The sequence below is a fragment of the Salmo salar genome, chromosome 06 (genome assembly GCF_965601325.2).
Source record: "Salmo salar chromosome 06, fSalSal1, whole genome shotgun sequence".
Lineage (NCBI taxonomy): Eukaryota > Metazoa > Chordata > Actinopteri > Salmoniformes > Salmonidae > Salmo > Salmo salar.
In genome coordinates this window covers 38550775-38571619 of record NC_138296.1, presented here as the reverse complement: position 1 = coordinate 38571619, position 20845 = coordinate 38550775, and the positions used below count along the sequence as shown (strand labels likewise).

The 20845-nt window shown below is 43.8% G+C and overlaps 1 protein-coding gene across 2 annotated transcripts; it reads left to right on the top strand.

The window, feature by feature from the left end:
* The first annotated feature begins 95 nt into the window (after positions 1–95).
* On the top strand, positions 96–15749 carry LOC106607146 (transmembrane protein 184B). 2 transcript variants are annotated; one of them, XM_014203774.3, is made up of 10 exons: positions 96–550; positions 2861–3097; positions 4193–4358; positions 9502–9592; positions 9802–9877; positions 9969–10060; positions 10437–10606; positions 10768–10962; positions 11428–11454; positions 11880–15749. In XM_014203774.3, exons 2-10 carry the CDS (start codon positions 2861–2863, stop codon positions 12104–12106), a joined length of 1281 nt encoding a protein of 426 aa, XP_014059249.1. In that variant the 5' UTR covers positions 96–550; the 3' UTR covers positions 12107–15749. The 2 variants fall into 2 exon arrangements, with proteins under 2 accessions (XP_014059249.1, XP_014059250.1); XM_014203775.3 differs by lacking the exon at positions 11428–11454 and having other exon boundaries at positions 98–550.
* Positions 15750–20845: the final 5096 nt, after the last annotated feature.

The window sequence follows — 20845 nt, the reverse complement described above, 5'->3', positions numbered from 1 at the left end:
TTAGAAATGTGGGTTTGTACAACAATGCAAGACCAGCTGGCATATACGAGTTACATCATGGGAAAGTGGCTCAAGGCGATGAAGCTACTGCGCCTGCGTGAAAGTAGGAACGGTGGAGGAGTTTCGCTATTCTGCTACTGTAAAATCTTAGCGTAGTGAATCTCTAGGAGAGATACAGGGCAATAACGGAGCCGAATTCACGAGCGTTCCCCGATAATGCTATTTTGAAATGATAGTGACTGAATAAAGTTTTTCTACATGAGATGGACTATTAGTACAGACAAAAGTTTTTATTTGCCTAGGCTTTGAAGAGTTTGCGAGCAGCTACCTAACTAGCTATGCTAACGTTAGCTAGCGAGCTAGATACAACTGTAAACATGGTTTAAATTGGTTGCTCACTTGACGTTATATTGTAGTAATTTTAATTTAGTATGAATTATTATTTTATGAATGTGTGTCTGTCGTAGCTAATAACGTATTTAGGATACATTTATGCTTGGATTTAAACAGCCGCAGTGTGTACACAAATCAAACAACTGCAGCAGAGCAGGTAAGCCACCGTTCGCGCTGTGTTTTTGTGTTCGGAATCGATGGAAAGAAACTGTTTACAAACGAACGATGAATGTAGCTTTCGCTTGATGACACAGCTGTAATTTCAGCTCCTGTTTTTACTTTGTAGTACAATGACCATTTTCATAATGAAATCATCCATAAAGAGGTTTTGGTTGCCTTTTCTTCTCATATGAAAATAGGCAGCTGCTGTTGTTTTAATGTTTTTTTTTATTGAAGTCCGCATGGAAATTATGTTATTCATTTATTCTCACTACAACGCCCTATATTCTCCTTAGTATGTTATGCCTTTAGTATATCTGGAGAGGAAAACTGCAGAAATGTATCTCGTTTTATTTTGGCATCAATGTCAAAAAGCCGATGTTGAATGACTGATAGGATTTAGGTCAAAGTACAATAGATGGCATGAAATACACCCTCAGGTTCAGTCAGCAGGGATTGATGGAGTCTCCCCTGTCGTGTCTATATGAATTATCTGGTCTTTGAACCAAACGAAATGCACCAGACATGGCTCTCAATTACGACTGAACAGCAGTATGTATACCTTATAAATATAACATGCTTGCTGTTTTTAGAAGCCATCGATATTGACCAATACTTTCATTCTTTACTACTGTCTCAACCCTTTCCCTTTTTCTTGAATAATTAAGCATTTGTGTCATGGGAAAATCACATTATAAACCTAATAGGCATTCATTCTCTAGGCCTATACAGAATAGGCCTACATATTGCTGATATTCAACCTCAATAGTCATCAGTCAATAGTCTATGCTTATCACAAACCAATAGTTACTTGAGAAACCCAACTTGAGGGAAACGAGTGTGACACTCAAATGTAACTGTCCCCTCAAATGTAATGCATACAGCAGGCTTCGTCCAGCAGCTTGAGTCACCCATGGCCACGGCCTGCCTATATTTAGCCATGTATATTAATTGAATCCCCTTTTTTTAAATCAGTAGTTTTATTCTGAATGATTAGGTTATTGCCATCATTGGACTCCAGACTGATAATCTAGCAATCACATTACCTAGTGAGCATCACTAATGACAGGATTGAGAACAAGGGTGTGGAGAATCTGTCCATCTTTCTAATGACCACTTAGCCTACAGTTTCCCATTAGAAAACTGCTATCTGGCTACTCTGCAATACATCAGTATTACAGACCTAATGAGCAATAGGGGTCTGTCACCTTGCTGACTTTGAGAATTGATCATGTGCTGCTGACGGCTAAAAGACTCAAACCAACATCATAAATGTTGACAATTTTTCTGTCATTCAATACATTTCTCTCATTAGCTATATGTCCCACTGGCACTGATATACCCAGTCTGTCCTTCAGTGTGCTCCATAGAGATTTATTTTGTGTATTTGTGGCTCTCCTATGCTCACCCCTGCTCTCAAACCAGGAGGAGAAGGAGAATTTGGGTCAGTGGGCCCTGAGCCCATGTCACACCAATTCGCTCTGTCTGACTGATTCACTCTGTCCCTGTGTTCTCTCTCAACTTCCGTCCCCCTCTCCCTCACTCAGCTTCTTCTGGTTCCCCTCGCTCAGCTGCTTCTGGTTCCCCTCTCTCTCCCTCACTCAGCTCCTTCTGGTTCCTCTCTCTCTCTCTCTCTCTCTCTCACTCAGCTCCTTCTGGTTCCTCTCTCTCTCTCTCTCTCTCTCTCACTCAGCTCCTTCTGGTTCCTCTCTCTCTCTCTCTCACTCAGCTCCTTCTGGTTCCTCTCTCTCTCTCTCTCTCTCTCTCTCTCTCTCTCTCTCTCTCTCTCTCTCTCTCTCTCACTCAGCTCCTTCTGGTTCCTCTCTCTCTCTCTCTCTCTCTCTCTCTCACTCAGCTCCTTCTGGTTCCTCTCTCTCTCTCTCTCTCTCTCTCTCTCTCTCTCTCACTCAGCTCCTTCTGGTTCCTCTCTCTCTCTCTCTCTCCCCCTCACTCAGCTCCTTCTGGTTCCTCTCTCTCTCTCCCCCTCACTCAGCTCCTTCTGGTTCCCCTCTTTTTCTCTCCTCTCCTTATCTTATTTAGATTTTCTCTGTCCACTAGGATGTTAGTTTCAGCTTTAATTGTTCAATTGAATAAAGTAGTAGGTTTTTATTGGTATGCCCGAGACAACCATCCATGTGTATAATGTGCTCGATAACCTTGAAAGAAACTAGGGTTTTGGTCCCTTGGGAGGCACACTGTTCCTTAATGTAGCTCCACCTTTTCTACATATTTAGTTACTTCTGTTAATGTGATTGTGAATATCCGGAAAACCCAAAACCCACCATATCCCCCTGTTGTCTCCCTCCAGATGATGGAGGAGCTGTGGAGACGTGGCATGCCCCTGTCAGATCGAATGGAAAATGACTCCCCAGCCGATATGGCCCCAGGGTCCCCGACCACAGCGGCCCCGTTGGGCTCCAACGCCTCCTGGGTGCCAGACACCCCCCTGGTGACCCCTGAGGAACCATACTTCCTCATGACCTCCACTGCCCAGACCGTGTCAGGGTTCTTTGTCTGGACAGCCCTGCTAATAACCTGCCACCAGGTAAGGGGCTAGCGAACTCTTTCTCACACACACATACATACATACACACACACACACTCCTATGTTTTTCTGCATGCTGCATCTAACATATGCTTCAACTGTGTGTACTCAAATCATATGTTAGTGTGGTCTCACTGCTGCATAAGATGGATGCCTAGTGCCTACAGTAGTAATCTCAGTATGCACAAATCAAATTGCAGATAGTAACTGCAGAAGCATATCAAGGCATCCCTTCAGATTCCTCACGCCTGCCAGGTCCAGGTTGATTATGCACTCTGGAACAGCTCAGGCTGTTCAGCCATGATAAAGTAGTTGTGGCAGGTCTTCAAATATGTAGTCATGTTTCCTGCAGACCACTAACCTCCTGTAGGTTCAGAGCTACTGAAAGGCCCAGGTTAATGATTCCTCTCCATTGTGTGCTGCTGCTCACACAAAGGGTTAAAGATGAGCCGTCGCTCTGACAACAGGTGTACCTAGCTCTGCAATGACATCAGAGAGCGGGGCTGTTGCCTAGCAACAAAGCTGGGTACGGTGCTCTCTGTGTGCGAGCGCCCTACTGTTTGTTATTTTACCAAAGGTGTGTGTGCCCAGGCCAGGAAAGGTGATAGGTGTAGCATTGTGTAAGTGGGAACCTGGGACAGGATGAAGTAGACAAAAGGTACTGATGACAGAGCCTGCTCATCCGAATGGAAAAACACAACACAGGTCCACTCATCACACACACACACGCACGATGTCGACTGGTCTCCCCAGGATATGGGCAGGACCACAGTCACAGTCACTGAGCCCTAGTGAAAACACATTGATTTCATGAGACACTTGTTTCAGCTAGCCCATTTTTAGCTAGCTCACGTTGACAGAGCTGTGGTCCCTCTCAGGGAGAAGGAAGCTGTTGAATATTCAAACACAATTACCCTCCTTTCACTTCATTGTCTATTTAACTGTCACGTTTAAAGTTTTTAAATTGTTCTCCTACAATGAAGTACATTATAATCTAGCCAGGTCCTTTAGGAGCTGAGATTAAATGATGCCCTCTTCACTCTGTCCTTCTCTTTCTCGTCTATGTATCTTTCCCGATCTTTCTCCCTTTGACAGATCTACATGCACCTGCGCTACTACAGCTCTCCCAATGAGCAGAGGCACATAGTTCGCATCCTCTTCATCGTTCCCATCTACGCCTTTGACTCGTGGCTCAGCCTCCTCTTCTTCACTAACGAAGAGTACTACGTCTACTTTGACACGGTCCGCGACTGCTACGAAGGTGAGAACCTTCCAACCCTATCAATGGTGTATGACTCTTACCTGAATAGAATACCTTGAGAAACATAAAATACATACAAGTATATTTGTTTTAGAGAGAAGAGATACTGTGCTTGCAATTGGCATGGTGACTGGAGGAATGTCCACCACAGCTGTTGCTAGAGAGTTGAATGTTCAGTTCTCTACCATAAGCCGTCTCCTATGTTGTTTTAGAGAATTTAGCAGTATACCCAACCAGCCTCGCAACCACAGAACACGTGTGTGGGGGCGAGCGGTTTGCTGATGTAAACAGTGCTCCATGGTGGTGGTGGGGTTATGGTATGGGCAGGCATAAGCTATGGACAACGAACCCAATTGCATTTTATCGATGGCAATTTGAATGCACAGAGACACCGTGACGAGACCCTGAGGCCCGTTGTTTTAAAGGTATCTGTAACCAACAGTCATAGATTAGGGCCTAATTTATTTCAGTTGACTGATTTCCTTAAATGAACTGGAACTCAGTAAAATCTTTGAAATTGTTGCATGTTGTGTTTATATTTTTGTTCTTTTACATTCAAATAGAGCTGTGATAGACATGGTTTGTGGTCTGTTGCTCATCCTGCTGGTCTATGGTTTGATGTTGCAATGGAAAAATGTATTTGCGCTAAGCACAGGTGCATTCCATTGTTTGCAGTACACTGTTAAGGCCGAAATCTTTCTTCTGTGCTATTACATGTTCTGTGTTTTTTTTAAGTAATATCACACACGTACGTTCTACTCCATCGGAGATGCACAAGTACTCAACACATTTTCGGTAGACATACGTTCGATGATTGTGTTTTTGCATGTGCACTTGTTTTGTGTCCCGTAGCAGGAGTTGGAAACAAAATCATTTTACAATCGTTTTGTTCTGAATAGAAACATTTTTTTTTTCATTCCATTCCACTTTTTCAACCTGCAAAATAAAGTTCTGAACCGGTTCGACCCCAAAAGATGACAGGTTTAAATCGTTCCTTTTTAAACCTCTGAAATATATATATATTTTTTTACATCTAACTCAACATTAAATTACTTCACCAAGTATGCAGTATGGATAGAGCAGCTTTCTATGGAACGGGCAAGCTATAGCTCAGAGAGCTGTTTACATGCGTGATGGAAAGACAAGTGTAGGACACGAGGTGCAACTGACATTTTGTGGGTGGGTAGAGACTTGGCTAGAAGCACTGAGCATCTTGTGATGACATGCATTATCTGAATTAAGCCCACAGAATTGTAACAACGGAGGAGCAGCTTCTAAAGAGGAACTTTTATTTCTTTGAACTTCAGAGTTGGCTTAGAGCTAGCTAACAAGCTTGTGTGTACTGAGCGGCACCAGAATTAAAAACACGTCTTACCTTTTTGTAGTTAATAAATCCAATGTGAAATTTGATAACTATAGTATCCCTAACTAACAATGAAAAAGTTAATCCATTCTTCTCTAATTCAAAATATCTCTCCCAATCTTCTGAATCATACTTGTAACGTCAGTAGGCTACAGCTATGCTTCAGAGGGGAGGGGCAGGTAGTCTACACGCACACTGGCAAACATTTTCAGCTGGCAGGCAGTATGTTTGGGCCGACATGGCCATACTCGTATTTGTATCCATAAATTGACAGTTGATAGTCAGATCGGATGATACTAGTGATCGGGGAAAACATAGAGGTTTTAATATGCTTCGGTATTTTGCCAACATCTACTTATCTCCCTGCACGTTTACAGACCAAACAAGTTGCAGATTAGGAGCGGTGTGTCTGTGTGTCCTCAATTTGTAGCGGCCAGACAAGTTTGCTATCAATCAGAATGCACGTCAGCATTTTTTATTTTACCTTTATTTAACCAGGTAGGCCAGTTGAGAACAAGTTCTCATTTACAACTGCTACCTGGCCAAGTTAAAGCAAAGCAGTGCGACAAAAACAACACAAAGTTACACATAAACAAACATACAGTCAATAACACAATAGAAAAATCTATGTACAGTGTGTGCAAATGTAGAAGATTAGGGAGGTAAGGCAATAAATAGGCCATATAGGCGAAATAATTACAATTTAGCATTAACACTGGAGTGATAGATGTGCAGATGATGATATGCAAGTAGAGATACTGGGGTGCAGAAGAGCAAGATAACAATATGGGGATGAGGTAGTTGGGTTTGCTATTTACAGATTGGTTGTGTACAGGTACAGTGATCGGTAAGCTGCTCTGACAGCTGATGCTTAAAGTTAGAGAAGGAGATATAGGACTCCATTTTTAATCTTTTTCCCCTACCCTCGCCCCGATTGTTATATATTATGCACATTGATAGCTTGATACCAAACGCCTTTGCCATTTGATTTATCATAGTAGCAGGCTAACAGGAGGCAGCAGCAGTCAGAATGATCAGACCGAAACAGAGAAGTGAACGTGATCGGGTGAAATTATGAAGCAAGTGGACAGAGAAATACAGCTTCACTCTATCCAATCAGAGTAGCAGGATCAATGTACAGCCTGTCCTTTTCTTTAAAGACAGGCAAACTGGCCAGTTGAGTTATTTAGACCATGCAGCACCTCACTTGACTGACATGAGAAAGATAATTACAAAAAATACTCTGATCAAGTCCTTTCCAAAAAATTGCAGATATCTGTTACTATACTCGTTTTGTCCGACTACTCGGCACACCTCTAGAAGGACGACACTGGAAGAAGTTTCTGATTGACAGAGGGAGGGCTTTGCATAGGCGCTTTGTTTATTATGTGGGACTTAAAAAAAAATGGAAATGCCCGGGACATTATTAAACGGTCCCCATGCTTTTAAAATAATGGTTCTGTTCCGGAGAAGAATAGATCACTTTCGTTCCTGGTTCTGATTTTGTTCCTAGAAAAATGTAGTTCTTTTCCGGTTTTTAGTTCTGTTCTCTGAACCGGTTCCAACCCCTGGTCCGTAGTATCGAGTGTGTGGGAATCTGTTCTGTCCCTAGTGACAGATGGCCTTTGCGGTCTCTCTGCCTTTACGAGAGTGGCCATCTTTGTTCTCTTGTTGTTTCCAAGGCCTGCTGGGATTGCTGGGGAGGGGAAGCCTGTTCCCTAGCAACAGTATGCAAACGACTGAAGCCTTGAGAAGAGTTTTAGAAACCACTCACTTATGAACAGATAAATTGTCTGGCTGTTCTGTATCAGCCGGCTGTATCTCAACAGAAGTAACATCAACAGAAATTGGCATTAGCATTTTGTTACATGGGTTACATAATACAGACAGGTGTGCCCCTTGCTTACCTGTCTCTGCCATCAAATTATTCCTGACAAACTCTATTGTACGTACAATGTACAACCCTATGTCTGTGGGGAAAAAGGGATCTCAGTGCGAAGGTGTGCTCAATGCATGAACGAGTGTTTTGCGCTGCACATTTTGTCTACCTTGTGTCAAAGAGTTGTGTGAGTCTACGATGCGTGAGAGAATACTGTGTGTATGTGTGTGTACTGTATGATGTGTGTGAGTGCTGAGAGTGCATGGATTGACGGCAGGGGAGCTGACAGCTCAGCCAGGCTGCACACAGTGGGCTCTCCCTGCCAGCACATGGCACACCGCACGGGCAGCAGCTGTGGCCCCAGGGCTCCACACTGCTGAATATAGAGGGCCTCAGTGCTGTCAAAGTTACACACACACACACACTCTCTCTCTCTCTCTCTCACTCTCACTCTCACACACACACACACACACAGAGAGATGTTGTGTATTTATACATGCATGCTTGCAAACATTCGAATAGCAGGAGTCATTACCATAAGGATGCCACTGGGATTCCCATTATTGTCTACTCAGACCTCTATGCAGCGATATGTGTGCAAATACAATATACAAGGAAAGCAAATGGAATAGGCAGGGGTCCTTTATGGCTGGAGTTTCCAATGCCAGAACAAGAGAAAGAGCAGCTAAGCTTCAGGATTGATTCGTCCTGTAGTTGCTTCACCACCCTGAAATTAGCATGGACTGAACACCAGGGACAGCAGCTGAAACCACATTCCTCCCAGTCAATGACACCAATAACAGTGTTCACAGCCAAAGGAGAGACAGAGAGAAGTCCTAGTGCCTCTTCTGCCCCGATGAACTGGAAGTGATTCAGTCTGACAACTGTGCTCTGTTCATTTGAAACAATTTATTTAATTTCCAAATCAATTGAAATCTCTATGAACCATTCAAATCTCTTAGCTAAATAATTTATGCTAATGAATGGATTCAAATAAACAGGCGCGTATTAGATTATACCAGTACTGTGCATGTGTTGTTAAATAGGATGGTAACTGAATCGTTTTGGACTAAACATTCAGCTGGATGGATATCAATATGTGGGAATCTCTGGAATACACGTCACACACACACACACACACACACACACACACACACACACACAGTGGGGGAGGGTAGCTTTGTGTGCACACATGGGGACAGAACGATGTTGATCCAAGCTAGAATGGAGGGCGGTTTAGCCAGAGGCCATTGGGGACAATGACTCAGTCTCTCATCTTGTTTTGCTTTCTGCACTGGCCCATGCACTGACACAGCACATCAGTGTCCTGCTCGTGGGAAATAGGGACCAAGGCCTTAATACTGTAGAGAGGAACATCGTGGGAAATGGGGACCAAGGCCTTAATACTGTAGAGAGGAACATCGTGGGAAATAGGGACCAAGGCCTTAATACTGTAGAGAGGAACATCGTGGGAAATAGGGACCAAGGCCTTAATACTGTAGAGAGGAACATCGTGGGAAATGGGGACCAAGGCCTTAATACTGTAGAGAGGAACATCGTGGGAAATAGGGACCAAGGCCTTAATACTGTAGAGAGGAACATCGTGGGAAATAGGGACCAAGGCCTTAATACTGTAGAGAGGAATATGGCCAATGCCTCTAGATAGAACATGTTTACTTCTGTGTGTGTTAGTGTTCTTTCTCATAAATGTTTCTGGGTTCTCAAGGGATGCCCAGAGTCCAAACAGACCAAATACACACAGACAGACAGATTGATTTTGGATATGAAAGCTTTGCTGGGTTAACCCGAAAGACTGCTGTAGTTGCATAGTGGCAACTACCCTCATATTCTCTCAACTCTCTGACACGGCTTACATGTGTTTGTGTGTGTTTCCTCTGTAGCGTTTGTGATCTACAACTTCCTCAGCCTGTGTTATGAGTACCTTGGAGGGGAGAGCGCCATCATGGCTGAGATCAGAGGAAAGCCCATTGAGTGAGTCTCTTTCTATTATTACTCTTTGTCCTCTCTTATAAAAATAGAAAAAAGACAATTCATGTACAATCCAAGAATGTCATTCAAACATCCCACAACTGCAGAATAGTAATGTATATCAATACTTTATTGTATGGTTTGAGCCTCTTCATGCCATTTGGATCTTGAGAACACAGACTACCAAATGCTTGTGTCTTGGCTGTCTACAGGTCCAGCTGTGTGTACGGCACCTGCTGTCTCTGGGGAAGGACTTACTCCATTGGGTTCCTCCGATTCTGCAAACAGGTATAGTGAAAGCCTTCTTCTCACACATTACTTGTGAGAAACCCTCACATATGAACACAGAGTTGTTACAGAATTACATATTCTCTCTCAGGCCACTCTACAGTTCTGTGTGGTGAAGCCTTTGATGGCCATGATCACGGTCATCCTGCAGGCCTTTGGGAAGTACAGAGACGGAGACTTCAAGTACGTAGGGCTATGGGACACTCACTCATTCTACTCTATACTATATCAGAGTATTTGCTTAACCTGTGTTGACCTCAAAGTGAATTGTTTCAAAAGCCACAGAGGATTCATGTTTGTCTATAATGTCTTTACTAGTCTGTACTTTTCTGTATGAACAGTTTAAATGTTATTTGTTTGTTCTCACAGATGATTTTTACATTTACACTCTTCTGGCTATAAATCTGTTTTCACCGAAATGTCAGGGTTGTAGTTGTCAAGCATCTCAGAGTAGGAATTATATTACTTAATCTCTAAGACAAGACTGTGCTAAGACATCTCTATGTGTTGACACTGTTCTGATAGCTGGCTGTGCCTCTCTCTCTCTCTCTCTCTCCAGTGTGGCCAGTGGGTACCTGTATGTGACCATCATCTATAACTTCTCTGTCAGCCTGTCTCTCTACGCCCTCTTTCTCTTCTACTTCGCCACCCGCAACCTGCTGGTCCCCTACAGCCCCATGCTCAAGTTCCTCATGGTCAAGTCTGTCATCTTCCTCTCTTTCTGGCAGGGTAAGGAAACCTCTCGATCGACACACACACACAATGTATCATAGATAATGCTGCATCCAAGTGTGCCGACCCTCTCTCCCAGATAATACACACAATGGGATTTGACAGTACTCTTATCCTCCTTCCTCGATTTCTCTCTCCCTCTCTCTCTGGGGGATAAGGTATGCTGCTGGCCATCCTGGAGAAGTGTGGAGCCATCCCTAAAATCAACTCTCCCGAAGTGTCAGTGGGGGAGGGCACGGTCGCCGCCGGCTACCAGAACTTTATCATCTGCATTGAGATGTTCTTTGCCGCTGTGGCCCTGCGCCACGCCTTCACCTACAAGGTCTACATGGACAAGAGGCTGGACTCCTACGGTAAGGATACAGAAGGAACTATCCATGCAGATGAGAGATAAAACTGTAATTGTTTAAGTAAAAAGAAATCAAGTCATCACTAGCATATTAGTGTGTATTCCTGACACAAGCAGTTGCTTATGTTTCTGGAACTGTGTTCAGTGAGGATTCAGGACACTGGTTCTCCATGGTTGCTCTTCAAGTCTATTTCAGGGACTTTGTTCCACTGACCTGCTCCCTCTGTCTCTAAATATTTCTTCCTCTCTTTTGTTCTCCCTCTCTGTCCTGTCCACTCTCTCGGTTTTTACACTATTTTTCTTTTGTTGAATCCCTTTTTCTCCTCTCATTTATCTTCCATCTCTTCCTTATTCTCCTGTTCTGTTCTCTCACCCATCTCTTTTTTTATTGTTCAATATTCATCCTTTTATATTTTCTTATGTCCCTCCTCTCTCTCTTTACCTGTCTCTCTTTGTGCTGCACTATAAGGGTCCTTTCCTATTTATGGACAGTACGGTAGGTCTACCACTAGCTCAGCTGTGTTTGGCTTCTCACTGCCACAGTGCTTTCTGGTTGACTCCATTTCTGTGATGTGCTCATATTTTGTTATTCTATTATTTTTAACTGTTTCTGAGATATATAGAGCTTTATTTTGTACAAACAATTTATTTTGAGCATCCTCAGTGCTGTCATACATTTGTATTGCCATTATTGTACAGTATGTACTGCTTTTTTCAATGTATTATTTTGTGTTGTGTATGAGTTCACTCACCCCTTGCAATGCACTAGGAGCTCCACTGCCTGTTGCTGTCTTTTTGGTTCAGTAGTATTATGTGATCCTCCATTTTGTTTACTTATGGCATTCAGGTTGCTCACTGTAGGGTTCCACTCTTCCTTCCATTATCCCTTATCCTCCCTCTATTTCCATCCTCTCCCGGCAGGTCGCTGCGCCCCAATGAAGAGCATCTCCAGCAGTCTGAAGGAGACCATGAACCCCGGAGACATGGTGCAGGACGCCATCCACAACTTCTCCCCGGCCTACCAGCAGTACACACAGCAGTCCACCCTTGAGCAGCGTGGAGGGGCGCCGGTGTCTCGCAGCCACAGCAACCTCAGCACCCGCGACAACGAGAAGACCCTGCTGCTCAGCTCCGACGATGAGTTCTGAGCCCCTCTACACACCGACCGGTGGTACTACTGGGGGGGAGACAGGAGGGGCTTTATGGACTCTACTATAGTGCCGTACCAAATCGACAGGCTTGAGTCCTTTGGCTGATCCACTTCATTGCGTACATGAACATAGTACTCATATTCTCAGTCTTTATTGACAATACAAGCAACCTACTACATAGAGGTCCATTGCCACATACCACTGCCAATATGGATCAATACAGATACACACACATACGTGCATAGACCATTCCCAGGTGTCTTCAGGCTGTGTGTTAACACTACAAAAGGCCTACCACACAGAGAAACACTCACCAACCTGCATGCCATTGACATCAGTGCCATTGAAATATTGTCAATTATACAGCATCCCCCCTCACCCTCCTGCCAGCTCTGCTTCTTGCTGAAATGTTGCCAAATAGAGGGAGATCCCGCTTAGTCAGCAGGACCCTCTCTAACTTAAGATTTCAGAGTGACTTGGATAAGACACTAAGGGACCCTGAAATCACTGAATATTTTGATGTTTATTGACCTGATGGTATTCTTCTCATTTTAAACTAATCTATTATGAAGGGAGGTTATTATTATATGATGTGTGTTAGTGTGTGTTGGCAGGAACAGGAAGGTACAGTGAGGATAATATAATTGGGGGGTTTTGGGGGTCATTTGGGGTGTCTCCCAGGAATGTTATGGTTGTTGTTGGTGACGTATTGAGGGAACAGCTGTTGACAGAGGTTTGGTGCGGATTTCAGATTAAAGAGGAATGGGCTTCTTAGCAGAGCTGGACCCGGCCGCAGCAGACAGGATTAGAATCCCGTACTTGGGGCATTATGTGCGGCACAGATCAGGCATGTTTTACCATCACGTTGGTCTGAAGGTCATATCGCGCCGAACTGTCTCATCAAAGGATGTCTATTGATAATGTTTTTTGGACGAAAATGAAAACGTATCAGTTTGTCACTTTGACGAGGTTGGAGTAATAACATGTTCAACTACTTAAGACATTGGCTCGAATCTATGTTGTGTCTTTAGATTGAGAAAAAAATAAAATAATTTCACTGTTCTCATCTCAAACCTCAGCCTGGTCTGTTTCGCAAGTGTTCCTGGAAGACTTCAATGTTGCACATCTGGGTTTAGAAACTCGGTAAAGTTGTCAAGGGTATGGGGACCAAGCAATTCTTCCCCCTGGTGGCAAGAGGCAGAGAGATTTCCAGCCCAGCCTCTGGGAGGAGCTTGTTGAGCAGAAATAGTTTATTTGAATACATAGCCAAGCCTTGCCTATGTATATCTTCAGCATTAATATAGGTCAGTTATGCCTGAATATACCTGCTTTCTTTATCATTGCTGTTTTCTTGTCTTGTTAGGGTTGCTATGTTGCTGCTCAGTGTCACTAGCCTCATAGATTTTTTTCCTTTGAGAGGTCTTTTTGCTGAATACAACATACAAACAGATAATTTTGAAACGTTTTACTCATAAAAAAACCCTCTCACTGAACTGTCATTTCCAAAGCTGCAGTTTTACAGAAAATGTAAATAGGAACACTACCCATATTTGAATACCTGAGTGAAGTGCTTTTCTACAGCAGGGGTTCTTAAACATTTATCTTGAAACCCAAATTAGACATTTTACCGTCCTCCAGTGACTCAAATCTTCCTCTAACGACCCAAATTCAGAAGAAATAGTGTGTTATTATAGATGTATTCTCATAACTCACGACCCATCTCTCACATGCCCAGGGTCCACTTCGGGTTAAAAAATCCTGGTCTACAGGGTCCACTAAATACAGTACTAGTGAAAAGTTTGGACACACCTACTCATTCCAGGGTTTTTCTTTATTTTTATCATTTTCTACATTGTAGAATAATAGTGAAGACATCAAAACTCTGAAATAACACATATGGAATCATGTAGTAACCAAAAAAAAGTTATACAAATCTAAATATAATATATATTTTAGATTTCTCAAAGTAGCCACCTTTTGCCTTGATGACAGCTTTGCACACTCTTGGCATTCTCTCAACCAGCTTCACCTGGAATGCTTGAAGGATTTCCCACATATGCTGAGCACTTGTTGGCTGCTTTTCCTTCACTTTGCGGTCCAAATCATCCCAAACCATCTCAATTGGGTTGAGGTCGGGTGATTGTGGAGACCAGGTCGTCTGATGCAGCACACCATCACTCTCCTTCTTGGTCAATTAGCCCTTACACAGCCTGGAGGTGTGTTGGGTCATTGTCCTGTTTAAAAACAAATGATAGTCCCACTAAGCCCAAACCAGATGGGATGGCGTATCGATGCAGAATGCTGTGGTAGCCATGCTGGTTAAGTGTGCCTTGAATTCTAAATAAATCACTGACCGTGTCACCAGCAAAGCACCCCCACACCTCCTCCATGCTTCGCGGTTGGAACCACACATACGGAGATCAATCCATTCACCTGCTCTGCGTCTCACAAAGACACGGCGGTTGGAACCAAAAAATCTCAAATTGAGTCATCGACCAAAGGACAGATTTCCACCAGTCTAAGGTCCATTGCTCGTGTTTCTTGGCCCAAGCAAGTCTCTTCTTCTTATTGGTGTCCTTTAGTGGTTTCTTTGCAGTAAATCGACCATGAAGGCCTGATTCACGCAGTCTCCTCTGAACAGTTGATGTTGATGTGTCTGTTACATTTATTTGGGCTGCAATTTCTGAGGCTGGTAACTCCAATGAATTTATCTTCTGCAGCAGAGGTAACTCTTGGTTTTCCTTTCCTGTGGCGGTCCTCATGAGAGCCAGTTTCATCATAGCGCTTGATGGTTTTTGCGACTGCACTTGAAGAAACTTTCAAAGTTCTTGACATTTTCTGGATAGGCTGACCATGTCTTAAAGTAATGATGGACTGTAATTTCTCTTTGCTTATTCGAGCTGTTCTTGCCATAATATGGACTTGGGTCTTTTACCAAATATCTTCTGTATACCACCCCTACCTTGTCACAACACAACTGATTGGCTCAAACACATTAAAGAAGGAAATACATTCCACAAATTAACTTAACAAGGCACACCTGTTAATTGAAATGCATTCCAGGTGACTACCTCATGAAGCTGGTTGAGAGAATGCCAAGAGTGTGCAAAGCTGTCAAGACAAAGGGTGGCTATATTTTGATTTGTTTAACACTTTTTTGGGTACTACATGATTCCGTATGTGTTATTTCATTTGTTTTGATGTCTTCTCTATTATTATACAATGTAGAAAATAGTAAAAATAATGAAAAACCCTGGAATGAGTAGGTGTGTCCAAACTTTTGACTGGTACTGTATATTTCATTGGTTTGAATGTTAAGTATAGGCTACATACACTTAAGTGATTGTTTTAATGATGTGCCCTATGCTGTGTCGTTTGATTGAAATTAGTATATTATTTCTGAAAAGACAGGATATTGTATATAAAGATGAACTAGATAATGGAATATGTTTATTGGTGGGTATAATAATGATAAAGCACAGAATGCTTACTTCTGTATCATCTTTGCTCCATATTCCTTATATTATTTTGTTTCATACTTTTGTGTTCATTTGTATATTGGTATTATTCTGCTTTATAGATTCTGATGCAATTTGTGGTGTTTAAACAACCGCAAAATAAAAAGACAGATAAAATGGAATGTTTTCATTTGGTCCTTGTGTTGAGTGACTACAGAGTGAGAGGAGAGTCAGTGGGATTGATTGATATTGCATTTGTTCATTTTAGGTTGGCTGCATAAAAAGCTTAAAGTGCCACTTTTAGGAGCTGGTCACTTCCCTATGCAGAAAAGCTAAAGTCTTCTGGTTCAGAGATGTATGATGCTACCAGGAAATATAGTTGTTCTGTTTAGACGCCAAGTTTCAAGTTTTGTCACGTGCACAAGTACAGTGAAATGCCTTTCTTGCAAGCTCTAAACCCAATAATGCAGTAATCAGTATCAATGTAGTACTAAAAGTAACAGGGTAGAACAAAAACACGAGAAATAGAAATAAGAACACGAGAAAGTAAGAAATTATATACAAGGTCAGTGCCAATACCATATTTACAATGTACAGGGATACTGTAGTGATAGAGGTAGATATTGTATACACAGGGATACCGTGACCAGGCATCAGTATCTATGATAAACAGAGTAGCAAGCGTAAATGAAGATTGTATGTAAGTGTGTGTAGAGTCAGTATAAAAGTGTGTGCATGTTCTGTGTTTTGGTGCGTGAGTGTGCATAGAGACAGTGCAAAATGTTTAATAAATACAATGGTCAATTCAGATCTGTGTCTGACCAGCCATTTTGTTAGCTATTTAGCTGTCTTATGGCTTGGGGGATAGAAGCTGTTCACTGCTTGCCATACCAAGCAGTGATGCAGCCAGTCAAGATGCTCTCAATAGAGCAGCTGTAGAACGTTTTGAGGATTTCAGGGCCCATGCTAAACTTTTTCAACCTCCTAAGGGGGAAGATGTGCTGTCGATCCTTCTTCACGACTGTGCACGTGTGTGTGGACCATTTTAAGTCCTTAGCAATTTGAATCCCGAAGAACTTAAAAGCCATCGACCTGCTCCACTGCAAAATTTTCTGATTTTGAGGATGGGGCGTGCTCAGGCCCATATATTTTTTTTATCTTTTTGATCTGGCCTGCAGTACCTCATCCGCATAACCCCTGGACTAGAGTAGGGCTGCTATTAAACTATTCTTCATAGCTATGACTATTATATCCTTGTTGGAAAAACACTAACCAAACCTTTTAAATGTGTCATATACACCCCACAAGAGGGGACATCGTCAGTAAGTCTCCAAAAAGCAGCAAGTGACATTTTATAAAACATACCAATAGAGAGATAAAAGGATACTATGGCCGCACCTACTTTGTGAAGCACTGTCTCACCAAGGAGTGTAGAACAGCAAAGATGGTGACTGACAACAAATGAGGATATCATACCTACAACGAAAACACATAAGATACTGTACCAATACACCAGGCAGAGAAGATGATACTAAGAAAGTTGTTACTGAGAATCAAAAGGGGAAGACAAAGAATGTAATGACAGGAAAGAATGCCACTGATCTAAGATAAGCATGTCCGCTGTGTTGATTCAAATCTTGGAAAAATACTTAGAAAATTTGATAGTGGAATATTTACTGACTTTTGGGCCAAAGGACTGAGCAGCACTATTTATAGATGAAGTTGTACAATCATTATGCATTCATATGCAGTGGACATCAGGCATGAGTCAGCCATAGCAATCACAGAAGGTTGGTGGCACCTTAATTGGGGAGGACAGGCTCGTGGTAATGGCTGGAGCGGAATAGTATCAAATACGTGGTTTTCATGTGTTTGATGACATTTCATTCACTCCATTCTAGCCATTATTATGAGCTGTCCTCCCGAATGAAGGTGCCACCAACCTCCTGTGATTGCTATGGTGTCTTGATTGTTCATATTGTATTTAAAAAAAAAATAATGTTTTTACACATAATGATTTATTTAACTCATGCCTTTTGTTAACAGAGGGAACTTTGAAAATACACAAACAATCCAAGAGCATGGAATTGGATCCCCCCCAGCAGTAAGTAGGCTATACAGATACATTTTAAAGTATTTATACAGTACATTCAGGACAATGTAGATTACCTAATTTACTGCAGCACAAGTCTTTGGTATTATCATAACTAGATCTGCTGTCATGCTCTCACCTCGGAGAGCTGTGTTTTCTCTGTTTAGCTAGGCCAGGGTGTGATAGGTGGGTGGGCATTCTATGTTTTGTTTTCTATGATTTGGCCGGGTATGGTTTCCAATCAGAGGCAGGTGTCTATCGTTGTCTCTGATTGGAAGCCATACTTAGGCAGCCTGTTTTTCGTTTGTTTTTGTGGGTAGTTGTTTCCGTTTAGTCTAGAGTACCTGACGGGACTGTTGTTGGTCGTTTTTGTTGTTTTGTTGTTAAAGTGATTTCATTAAATACAAAGAATGAGCACTATCCACGCTGCGCCTTGGTCTCCATTCAACGACGCCTGTGACAGAACTACCCACCACAAGAAGACCAAGCAGCGTGCACTCTCCAGGAGGAGGAGCGGGACCAAGCAGTATGGCTCAGAGGAGTGGACCTGGGAGGAGATCCTAGATGGGGCAGGACCCTGGACAAGGCCTGGGGAGTATCGCCGTCCGCAATGGGAGATAGAGGCAGCGAAGGCGGAACGACGATACTGGGAGGAACGACAAGGCAAGCAACAGGAGGCCGAGAGGCAGTGGCAAAAAAAAATTGGGAGTGGGGCACACAGGTGGATTGGCGAAGGCGAGGTTAAGACCTGAGCCAACTCCCCATGCTTACCGTGGGGAGCGAGTGACATTAGCAAGCACCGTGTTATGCGGTGATACGCACTGTGTCGCCAGTGCGTACTCACAGCCCGGTGCGCTCGGTGCAAGCTCCTCACCGTTGTCGTGCTCGAGTTGGCCGACAGCCAGGGAGAAGTGCACCGGCTCAACGTATCTGGTCTCCAGTGCGTCTCTTCGGCCCAGGTTATCCTACGCCTGTTCCACGCACGGTACCCCGCATTCCCCAGCACAGCCCAGTTCGTCCTGTGCCAGCGCTCCGCCCTTGCCGGGCTAGAGTCAGCATCGAGCCAGGACGGGTTGTGCTAGCCGTAAGCGCCAGACCTCCAGTGAGCCTCCATGGCCCAGTATATCCTACGCCTGCTCCACGCACGGTACCCCTCATGCCCCAGCACAGCCCAGTTCGTCCTGTGCCAGCGCTCTGCCCTTGCCGGGCTAGAGCCAGCATCGAGCCAGGACGGGTTGTGCTAGCCCTAAGCGCCAGACCTCCAGTAAGCCTCCATGGCCCAGTACGTCCGGTGCCTGCTCCGCGCACTCTTCCTCCAATGCGCCCCACTATCCCGGGCATCCCGGAGCCTCCAGCGACGCTCCTCAGCCCGGGGCCTCCAGCGGCGCTCCTCAGCCCGGGGCCTCCAGCGGCGCTCCTCAGCCCGGGGCCTCCAGCGACGGCCCGCAGCCCGGAGTCTCCAGCGACGGCCCGCAGCCCGGAGTCTCCAGCGACGGCCCGCAGCCCGGAGTCTCCAGCGACGGTCCGCAGCCCGGAGTCTCCAGCGACGGCCCGCAGCCCGGAGTCTCCAGCGACGGCCCGCAGCCCGGAGACTTCAGCGGCGGTCGGCAGTTCAGAGCCTCCGGCGCTGATCCACAGTCTGGTTCCTCCGGCGACACAGAAGCGGGGGGATCAGCGGGCGGTGTGGGGGCTACGCCCCAAACCAGAGCTGCCGCCATTTATAGATGCCCACCCGGACCCTCCCCAATAGGTTCAGGTTTGCGGCCGGGAGTCCGCACCTTTGGGGCGGGGGTACTGTCACGCTCTGACCTAGGGGAGCTGTGTTTTCTCTGTTTAGCTAGGCCAGGGTGTGATTGGTGGGTGGGCATTCTATGTTTTGTTTTCTATGATTTGGCCGGGTATGGTTTCCAATCAGAGGCAGGTGTCTATCGTTGTCTCTGATTGGAAGCCATACTTAGGCAGCTTGTTTTTCCTTTGTTTTTGTGGGTAGTTGTTTCCGTTTAGTCTAGAGTACCTGACGGGACTGTTGTTGGTCGTTTTTGTTGTTAAAGTGATTTCATTAAATACAAAGAATGAGCACTATCCACGCTGCGCCTTGGTCTCCATTCAACAACTCCTGTGACATCTGCATTCTAGAGAGCAGCTAACTTAAGAAGTTTACCATTCAAACCCAGCAGATTCGCTCAGTGGAAATTTACTTCAATAGTGGTTACCAACAATTTATTAAAAAGGGCCTACAATCTCTAAGACTGTCTGAGCAATATTTATTTGATACCCTTAGTTATGTTTCAGTAGCTTATAAAGTAATCCAAATGAAGCGTGTAAATTAGAAATATGATCTGATTATCTTCTCTTCCCAATGTCTGCAATAGTGAACTTGGTGCTGTATGGGAAAAGAGGAGCTTGGAAGACTTCTACACAGCCAACTGGGTCAGACAAAGTCCAGCCCAGAGTGAACCTCCTGCTCAGTGTGTATGAAGAGACAGGGAAAGGTAGATAGACGTGTAGTCACTCTGGTGGAGCTGCCTGCTCTGTATGGAGCACCTCAACAGGCTCAACTCACTGATGAAGACGAAATAAATTAAGAGACTATCCAGAATATACTGAGTTCAAAGGTCAATGACTTTATGGTTGTGTTGAAGCACAAAACCAAACACAGAGCCAAGAGAAAATATGAAGAAGAGAGCAGTCAGGAGACAATCCAAAAATGCAGAGGGCGATATCATGAGTTAAACCATAGCTCAGAGGTGCCAGTTCTGCTTCAGGCTGTAGAGAAAACGATAGGGAACACAGATAGATGCTATAGGACTAGTACGTACTTGCATGTACAGATGTAGGATCTTACATTTTAGCCAGTTTGCTACAGCAGGAAAAGAATCCTTCAGCAACAGGAAATGTGAATGATTTTTCTAAGAGTCAATACATTTTTCATAAGAGGAAAATCAAATCTGACATTGCAAAGTGGAAATTACAAACTTCAGAAGCCTTTTTAAACCTTTTAAAATTAAGATCTTACATCTGTACATCTATCCCATTACTGTAACACAGAGATTGAGAACATGAGGGTGACTATCAGATCTCTGGAGAAGTTCAAAACAACAGGTAAATAGATGTCAAAAATACATTAATTTGGACCTATTATATATTTTCGTAAGTATTTTAATGTCTATATGGAATGGCAAGCAC